Here is a 9,403-nt window from a genome sequence, read left to right as displayed (position 1 = left end):
CTCAGCCAGCGAGCGGGAGCCGGTCTGTATGTGGGATCCGAACCCTCGGATGGGAGCGCCGCCGCGCTTCCCAAGCGGCGCACTAACCAGTGCGCCACTGGGCCGGCCCCAAAGTTTTCTTTCTTTCTTTTTTTGGCAGCTGGCTGGTACTGGGATCTGAACCCTTGACCTTAGAGTTATTAGCACCATGCTCTAACAAAGTGAGCTAACCAGCCAGCCCTGAACTGCCCAAGTTCTGAAGCGACTATTCTAACTCAAACCAGAGAAGTGACACCAAGGGAAGAAGGAAAGCCAGCCATGAGGTGCAGCTCTGAGCCAGGCTCTCGCCTGCTGTGAGAGGACCATGTGCTGCAAGAGAGAAGAACTGGGGAGTTTTAGTCCTGCCTCTGCCTCTTACAGCTCTATGACCTTGTGCAAGGGAGTCACTAAACCTCAGTTTCTTCCTCTGAGAAAGGCTGTTGTTAGGATCAGGGCTGTTGATGTTGATGAGAACACCTAAGACGACAGCAGAATGAACACTTAGAGGAAAGAATCTCAATTAGTGGACATCAACTGTGGCAGCAGCTGAGGTGGAGAATGGAAGAGCCATTTGGGGCAAGGGACCTTCTAACAACCCCAGTAACCACAAGACACTGTACGTAATCTGAGGAAGAAAAGCAAGAAGGACATGGCACGTGCTCAGCACCGACTGTGTGCTTCTCTGTCTGTTCCCGGTTACCCACCCCACAACAAAATCCTCTCAGAGGACAGGAACCAGCAGCCCTCTGAACCAGGCAGGAATAGGACCACAAGGAAAGAACCCAGAGGCTGCCTGGATCATAGATGAGTCCCTTGCAAATGAGGCATGAATTCTTCCAGGTCATTTAAAAGCCAACAGATTTGACAAAGTCCGGCAGAGTCCTTTGGATGATAACATGGTTCTAGTATCATCAGAAACATTTTGCCACAGACAATGCCTTTTCCTGCTCCTCAGTGCAGAGTTACAGTCTGGCATGGTGGGAAGAGCAGAGTAGCCCATGGGATGGGGCCAGCACGATGGCCCTGCCGCTGTGGGACCTGGGCAAGTCAATTGAGTTCTCTGAAACTCGGTATCCTCTTCTGTAAAAACAAGACAAATGTATCCACCTCCCAAATCTGCTGCAAGGATGAGAAGAGACTTTTGGCATGAAAGTCTGCGAGCAGTGATCAACCACATTGTAATTCCCTGGTGTGAACCCCAGGAAAGGAGATTGGCCTTCAGTTCATCTCATTTTATCAAATGAGTTCCAGAGGCCCAGAACCTGGAGGCCTAGGGTGGGCCAAGCTATGGGCACCATAAACGGAACCCAACGGGGGATGGATATGCCTGTCCCTGCCCACCACGAGCTTTCAGGCCAGGCAGGGCCATCTTCCACAAGACTGGGCCTTCCCACCTACTGCCTTTCCACCTCACTCTGCCCACACTGAGCCTCCCTCTCTGTTTCCATTATCCTGTGTGCCAGCCATCACCCAGGTGCCATTGCAGGTTAAAGCACCTGTCAGGGGCTGGTAAGGAGGTACCAAAGTATGGCTCCTAAAGGCAGCTGCATTTGCACGGAGAAACAAAGGAGACTAACATTTTACTGAGCACTTGCTGTATGCCAGGCCCTGTGCACATGTGGTCTCCTCAACTCCCCACCACGGCTCATCTTAAAGAAGAAACGGGTCCTGGGGGAGAGTGGCTTGTCCATGCCATGCTAAGCCTATGCCCAGCTCAGTCTGTCAGTCTCCAAGCCGGCTCCTTCTACTATGTTGAGCTGCCTCGACCTGCATCCAGAGATTTTCAGAGGGAAGTGAATAGGCACTTCAGCAGCCCAGCAAGACTCTCAGCTACCAGACTCTGGCACTGGAAACCAGGAGAAAGGCCAGGGGTTTGGGCTAGGGCCAGAACATTAGGGCAGCAATTTTACCTTCTCCCTAGGGGGAGGACCTTCTCAGCTTCTGCTTCAGAAAGAACCTCTGTTTTCTCAACTGGCTTGGGAGCCAACATGGCCTTCAAACTGCTGGACAGGGATCTGAGAAAACGAGGACCAGCAGGACAGGCCAAGGGGCCAGTCAGACCCCAGCACAGCTTCCTCCAAGGGCAGGGGTGCTGTGGCTGACCACCTGAGGCCTGCCAAGCCTGCCAGACCACCCCTGCTCAGGAAGGACGGCAAAGTGCCCAAGCTCTGCTAGGGGCAGGTTGCAGGCTGGCCCGTGCCCCAGGCTAGCATGCTCCCTGGTGCCCTGGACACGTTTAACAAGCCATCAGCAGTGAAGCGGGGCAGAGCTAGGAGCCAGGAGTCAGTGCCACTTCAGACTTCAAAGCCGGCCAGTGCTCTAGGTGGCGTCTGTGTGTTTACACTTGACTGGGCTGATGCCGCAGGCTCCTGTAGTCCAGCCCTAAGGCCTCCCCTGACCAGCACCAGTGGGTGCCAGACTCCGGATGGCTGGCCCGCCTGGCCTGATCCCACCACGATGTGGGAGGGGGCAGCTTCTTGCCACCACCCAGGCAGCAATCGAGGCATCTGCGCTTCCATGAGGAAAGTCCAATAAACAGTACTGACAACAACCCTGCTTAACCAGGGCCCGCTCTGTGCCGGGCAGAGCACTCAGGCTTCCTTATGCCACCCTGTGAGGCAGGAAGGAGTCGGTGGGAAGACATTTGCTCAAAGTCTTAAGGCTGCTGGTGGTCCAGCAGGCCTAGGAGCCTGGCAGGCTGCCCTGGAGCCTGTGCTGCTGAGGCTGTCCAGGGCCTCAGCCTGCACGTGCTGCTATGCTCGGCTCTCTCTTCTCCACCCGCCCAGGTCTTATAGCAGGCATCGGCTCTGCCTCGCCTGCCTGCCTCCACCACCTGCCATGACCTGGGCCTGCATAGTTAGTGGCAGGACTGCCACTTAGTATTCTAAGGTATGAGCACTGTTGTTATCCTGTTAATGATGTGGACCTAAAAGAGAATTTTGAGTAAGAGCTGGTAGGACCACCTTTGTTGTTTTGCTTTGTTTTTGGTGACTGGCCAGTAAGGGGATCTAAATCCTTGACCCAATAATTTGGGTGGAGAGCTGTGTGAGCCACCAGGGGAAGGGAGGGCTGTAGTGAGACACAGCGATGGGGTGGCATCCTGGGGTGTGACAACAGAAGAGTGCCACGGAACCCGGCAAGCATTGCCAAGCACTCACTGTCCTAAGCACTAAGTCCTCACCAGCCCTACCTCTTTTCACGCTCACAACAATCCTGAGGAAGGCATGATTGTTACAAATGGAGAAATGTGGCCACAAAAGAAGTGACCACCAGACCACTGAGCTCCATGGCTCAAAAGATAAACTGGTGCCCCAGAGCCTCAGGATAAGCCTGGGAAGGCAGAAGAGCAGGCCTCCCTGGCTGGCCCTGCTCAAAGGATTCCTCCCTCCCCCCAGCCCCCAGCCTGGACCATTTCCCTACTCTAGGATAAAGGGCCTGTCTTTGAGGCTGGCCCTGCATGCCTCAAACTCCCTGCCCCACCCTCCAGCTGCTGGCTGTCCTGGGCTGAGGATCTCTGACCAAATGGCTCAAGACCAGGCACTGTTTGGCCTCTAAGCCTTACAGAAGCAGTTCCTGGACCTGGAACATCTCTCATTCCCCCACAGCAAAACTTCCAGTTATTCAAGGCACAGCGAAGAGGTCACCACCTCTTTCTGCCCTGACCAGCACACTCCCCCCACCTTGGCTCTCTCTCCTGGCCCCCACAGCCCTCTGTACATCCCTCTGACACAGGCGTGTACTTCTGTCCTCCACTAGAAAGACCCCGTTTTCTGTAAGGCTAGACTCTTGGCTCACTGAAAGGGGAGCAGCTTGCCTGAATCTGCACGTGGCTGAGATGCAAGTGACTTCCTGAGGACATGGCCCAGTGGTTCTAACCTTAACTTTTACACACCGTCCACCCCACATCATTTTTGCCAGATCTTTGCTTAACCGTACTATTATTTACCTAATATTTTTCTTTATACCTGCCTGGAAGGGAAACTTTACATGGTACCTTAAAGAGAAAAACAAGAGTCACTAGTCATATATAGAGGAAGTTAATAGTAAAAGTACGTAACAATGAAAAAAATAAATCGAATTCTAGTTACATACTACTGCAACTGGAAGGATCTGAATCTTGGCCTTGTTTTCTACTTATTAAAAGGCAGGTTAGCATGTAACAGAAGAATATTAAAGACACCTTTGAATGAATCTAAGACTTTTTCTGTGATATAATCAAAGGGTCAAAAGAAACTGAGAAAGAAAAAGAGTTATTGCTAAAAGGTAAAATATTATACAGCAGTATGAGAAACAGCTCTAACCAAATGATGAGCAATTCACTGCTTGCTCATTTCTAAGCAGAAAAACATAAGAACGAATGAATGACCTACAGGCTATCTCTCTGTATCTGTTTATCTCTATATCTATACATAAATTCTTTACTCCTAATTTTAATGATTCATGATTTCTATTTTTTAAAATATATTAATCTCTGTGGCCACAAGTACAACTACAGTCTAAGTTCTATGAGGACAGGGATTTTGTCTTTCTTATTTACTGTTATATCCCTGACTGTTAACATAAATGTTCCACAAATATTTTTTGAATGACTATTACTGAATATTTAGTTTTTGTAAATGTTCCATAGATATACAAAAAAAAAAAAAAGTATACTCTCTGTTCAAGTCACGTTAGAATTAATTTCTAAAAATCAACTTTTTGGTTGCAGTATGCCTCTTTGTCTTTACCTGCTGTCTGGTAGGCCTATTCAATTCTGAAATATGGATTCTGAAGGGCCCTGCTACAATTACAATTCCCTTTTTTATCAATTTCTCCTTGGACTTCTAATGGATTTTATTTTATGTATTTGGTGTATTCAAGTTTGTAATTGTGCCTTTTATCATTACATGATGTCCCTCTTTACCTTGATTAGAATTTTTAACCTTAAATTCCACCTTGTCTGAATCTAATACTACTACTTGTGCTTTCTCTGTGTTGACAGTCACGTGACATCATTTTGCCCATCTTTTCATTCTTAACCTTTGCTCATCACTTTAAGTGTGTTTCTTATAAACAACACACTACTAGACTCTGCATTTCAACCCAATCTATTAGTCTCTGTATTTAAATAGGAGAACTTGACCATTTACATTTAGTGTAATGACTAGTAACTTAATTTTGTTCCCTCTGTTTCTGTTATTATTTATTAACATTGTTATTGTTTTCCTTATTGTTGATTTAATCAAATTCATTCCAGTTTTCCTTTGTGAATGGGGAAGCTCTACTACACTTTCATTCTATTAATTGTTTCTTTCCCTTTTTCTGTGTTCAAGATCTTACACACATTTCTATATTTTTACTTTAAAACAGGATACCAACTATTTCCCTCATCACCATATGCTCTAGTTCCTTTCCCAATCCCTCACCCTGAAAGATGAGCCCTTTCGAACACTTTCACTTACCTTCTGTTCCCCTCAGGTGAGACCTCTGGATGTCCCTGCCAATTCAAGCTCCCTCTCCCATGACCCAATTCCTAAGGACTGCTGAGAGAGTTGAGTACTTTTAGCTGTAGATGATGATTAGAATTTTCTTTGCAGGATGCTCACATTCTATTTCAAGAGCCCTATTTACCATTTAGATCAGAGGTGGGCAAACTATAGCCAGAGGGTCAAATTCTGCCTGCTACCTGTTTTTGAATGGCCTGTGAGCTAAGAAAGGTTTTTACATTTTCTAATGGGTTGAAAAACATCAAAAGAGGAAGACTATCTCATGACATGTGAAACTATATGAAATTCAACTTTCAGCACTCATAAAAAAACGTTTTTCTGGAGCACAGCCATACCCATTTTACGTATTGGCTAGGATAGTTTTTGTGCCACAGTAGCAGAGCTGAGCAGTTGAGACAGATACCATATAAGGTGCTCAGCAAACTGAAGTAACACAGTTATAACTTGATAGCATCTCTCCCAACCACAACTTTTTATTTATTTATTTTTATTACTAGTGCATACCCATCATGTCAAAATAAGAAAAGGAAAGTGGACTTCAAATGTCTCACTTTTAAGGCTCAGTGGGGTGTGGACTATTATTTTATCAAATTACATGGCAAAGCATTGTTTGTTATTAGTTGTGCTAATAGAATGCAACATACACTGGCATCACAATATTCCCAACTCACAGAAAAACAATGGTCAGAAAGATGAGAAAATTAAAAACAGTATATATCTCATCACAGCAGACACAAAAAAATTAAAAATGGTAATGAGGCTGCAACCAAAGTAAGTTTCCAAGTGGCTCATTTGTTAGCCAACAAGGAAAGCCATTAACCAATGCTAAGATAATTAAATCGTGTTTGACTGCAAAAGCTGAAAAAAGTATCCAGAGAAAATAAGCTTGTTTAAGATTATTAGATCTTGGGCAAGAACAGTTGCTCAGGTTTGGGCCACAGGCTACAGTTTGCTGTACACAATACTGATGAGTTGAGCCCCATCTGTTAGGGCACCTGCATGTCTGCAACGGGAGCAAGTGAAGCAGAGTGCAGGAGGTCTACAGAGAAGGATGTGGAGGCTTGAGAGTCAGCATCGCACATGTGCCAAGCACTGTCTTCGGCATTTTATACTTACATGTTACTACCTGAAAGTGAGAGTATCTAATGTACCATTCATTGTCAGCCTCCCTGTGAGGGCAAGAACTTCGTCTATCTTGTTGCAGCTCCAGTGCCTGGCACAAATATAGGAACCCAGTAAACATCTGAACATATGAATGAATGATGCCTTTTATAGGCAGAGGTTCAGAAGGCCTATATGCTGCAGGACCCCTCAGGTATGAAGCATTCACTCTTCCCGCCTGATAAGTAGAAGGTTTTAGACACATATCTATAGTGTTAGCGTTCAACAAATATCTACAGAGGCTGAGTCTTCCTTCATGTGAACTGAGGGCGTCTCAGAAGCCCACGCTGAACTTCCCAAAAGACTGACTGCTTGCAGAGCAGACCCACTAAGCTTGCTCAGCACCAGAGTGAGTGCTAGGAGCTGGCTCACCGTGACAGTGGGAATCTTGCACAGATCAGATTCAATCTTTTCAGGACATCCTGACCTCCCAGAAACTTCTCTGGACAGAGACATGCCCAGGAAGGAAGCTGGGTGATGGCTGTGATGAACCCAGGAATTTTTGGAGATAGCCAAGCATAGCCAGGGAAGGATAAGCATAGGGCATTTCTCTGGCCCCTGCCCTAGATGACAACACCCATGGGTAAGCCTGACTCTTAGCCTCACCTCCCCCCACCTTCCACCAGCTCTGGGTGATTCCTGATAGGAACCAGGGGGACTGGTCCCCATGCTTCAAAGAGGAATGATGGATTCCTGGGGAAAAGAGTGAACCCAAGCTTCAGGATTCATTGTTTTCACTCTAAGAGCTTAAAAATTAATAATAATGAAAACAAGCACATAGTAGGAGCCAAGCACTGACCTCAGACACTTATGTGCAGTCCCCTACCTCACCTTCATCTAACCCCATAGTGTAGCACTGTGAAAGTTCCCACTTCACAGAAGAGGAGAACCAGGTGCAAGGAAGTCTCACAACCCACCCAAGTATCTAGACTAGGAGGTGGTGAGGCTGGGAGAGCCGGGGTCGGGTAGTGGTGACAGGACTGAGGGAGGTCAGTGCCAAATGCTGCCATCTGACACTGGCTGAGGAGAGGCTGGGCCTGCTCAGACATACAGGGGCCGCCTCCAGCATGTAAGCAAGTGGAGGGTGGGCACAGCAAGTGGGCCTGTGTGCAGGCCCTGGCTCTGTGACTGACCAACTGAGAGAACTTAGGCCTCTTGACCACCTGGGCCTCAACTGTCTTGTCTACATACTACAGGACTCTGAGGGCCTTCCTGATACCCGTCACAGATTCCAGACTGAGTTGTCTGCAGGCGCCCGAGCAGGAGGGGAGGGTGAGGGTGGGGGACATGCTTACCCGCTCCACAAGGCCGCGCCTATGCTTCAGCTTGTACACCTTCAGGGTGGGCAGGAAGCTCTCGGCGTAGTTCCTATCCTCCAGGCCATGGAGCAGGATGCCGTGGAAGGCCAGCCGGCATGTGTTGGTGTGGATGTCTGCATCCAACCTGGAGCCGATCACCAGGCACAGCTGAGGGCAGGTGACAGGCCTCTCAAACTCCACAAGGGCCCACTGCTGCCGAGGACAGTGTCCCTCTGTAGCCTGGCCTGCCTTGTCAGCCTCATCACTGTCTGTCCCTGCTGGCACCAAGTCCTTGCACAGGTACTGCTCCTGGAAGAGGTACTCTCGAGAGAAGTCGAAGGAGTCCAAGACAGGCTCGTGGTCAAAGCTATCAGGGTCAGGGCTGAAGAACATCAATCGGCCCATGACTGTCTCATGGCCCACTGTGATGTGGAACTTGGCTTTGGTCTGCAGGGGCCCCCGGAAATACGGGATCTTTTCCACGGAGATGAGGGCTGCATGGACAGTGTGCAGGGACTCAGGGGCACACACCAGCCCACGCTCCAGCAGCTTGGGGTCAAACTGGGTGACACAGATGCCCAGCCGGTCTCCCTGCATGGCTGAGGAGATGGGTATGTGGAACATCTGCATGGACTTCACCTTCTTCACCACCTGACCAAGAGCAAGAAAGAGAGCACATGAAACAGACATGCCTTGAGGCTGGGTGGGGGCCAGGCGCCAGTCCCTGTGTTCACCAGCACCCAGCTGGCACCAGGCCCAGGTGCTGATACACAGGGTAGACCAGCCGAGGGCAGGCCCGGGGCCCAGTTAGCTTCTTTTTGAACAGAGCTGGTACCATCCTGAAAACACGAGGTCTGGGGATACTAGGCAAGGCAGGGCCAGGCCTCATGCTGCAAGGCTCACCCCTATTCCAGGACAAGGGCAGGAGTCACAGCAGCCAAATCTTGGACTACCTCAGTTCCCTCTGTCCTTCTAGTCCTCGCACCACCCCAGGCTCCAGTCCCTCTAGGCTTCTCCCTTCTCATTAACCATTTTGGAACCTTCTAGTTCTCTGTATGGGCTTGCCCCGCCCCTGCATGGTCTCCCCTGTTCTGCAGCCTGTGAAGCTACACCTGTCTGCCTTTTTAAGCCTGGGTCAAACACCACTGCTCTGGACCCCTGCCACCTTGGTGGCACCCAGCCCCTCTGAGTCATACAGGCCTACGGCACCGTCACTGTCTATTCCACATCTGCCTGCTGGCCTGGGGGCTTCTCCAGGGCAGGGTCTCTCTTCACTAATTAGACACATATTCCCTGAGTGCCTACTGTGTGCCAGATGTCATACTAGGGGAAGGACAGAGTGAGCTGTTTTCAAAGAGATTAATACCTGGAAATAATAACAACAAAATAACATATATAGGAAAAATTATTAATATCAATTCAATTTATCTCAATATAAAT

The 9,403-nt window shown here is 48.7% G+C and overlaps 1 protein-coding gene across 1 annotated transcript in view; it reads right to left on the bottom strand.

Moving 5' to 3' along the window:
* The window catches only part of LOC103610249 (selenocysteine-specific elongation factor-like), a gene marked incomplete at its 3' end in the record, with an annotated part of 23,862 nt that extends 15,061 nt beyond the window's left edge, over positions 1-8,801 (bottom strand). The window contains exons 1-2 of the mRNA XM_008594452.1: positions 8,715-8,801; positions 7,961-8,614 (exon numbers count right to left, since the gene is read on the bottom strand). Coding sequence (XP_008592674.1) covers positions 7,961-8,614; positions 8,715-8,801 — 741 coding nt within the window. The remainder of the gene's footprint in view (positions 1-7,960; positions 8,615-8,714) is intronic.
* Positions 8,802-9,403: the final 602 nt, after the last annotated feature.

Source organism: Galeopterus variegatus, unplaced genomic scaffold (genome assembly GCF_000696425.1).
Source record: "Galeopterus variegatus unplaced genomic scaffold, G_variegatus-3.0.2 Scaffold10817, whole genome shotgun sequence".
Lineage (NCBI taxonomy): Eukaryota > Metazoa > Chordata > Mammalia > Dermoptera > Cynocephalidae > Galeopterus > Galeopterus variegatus.
This window is presented reverse-complemented; position numbering and strand designations above follow the sequence as displayed.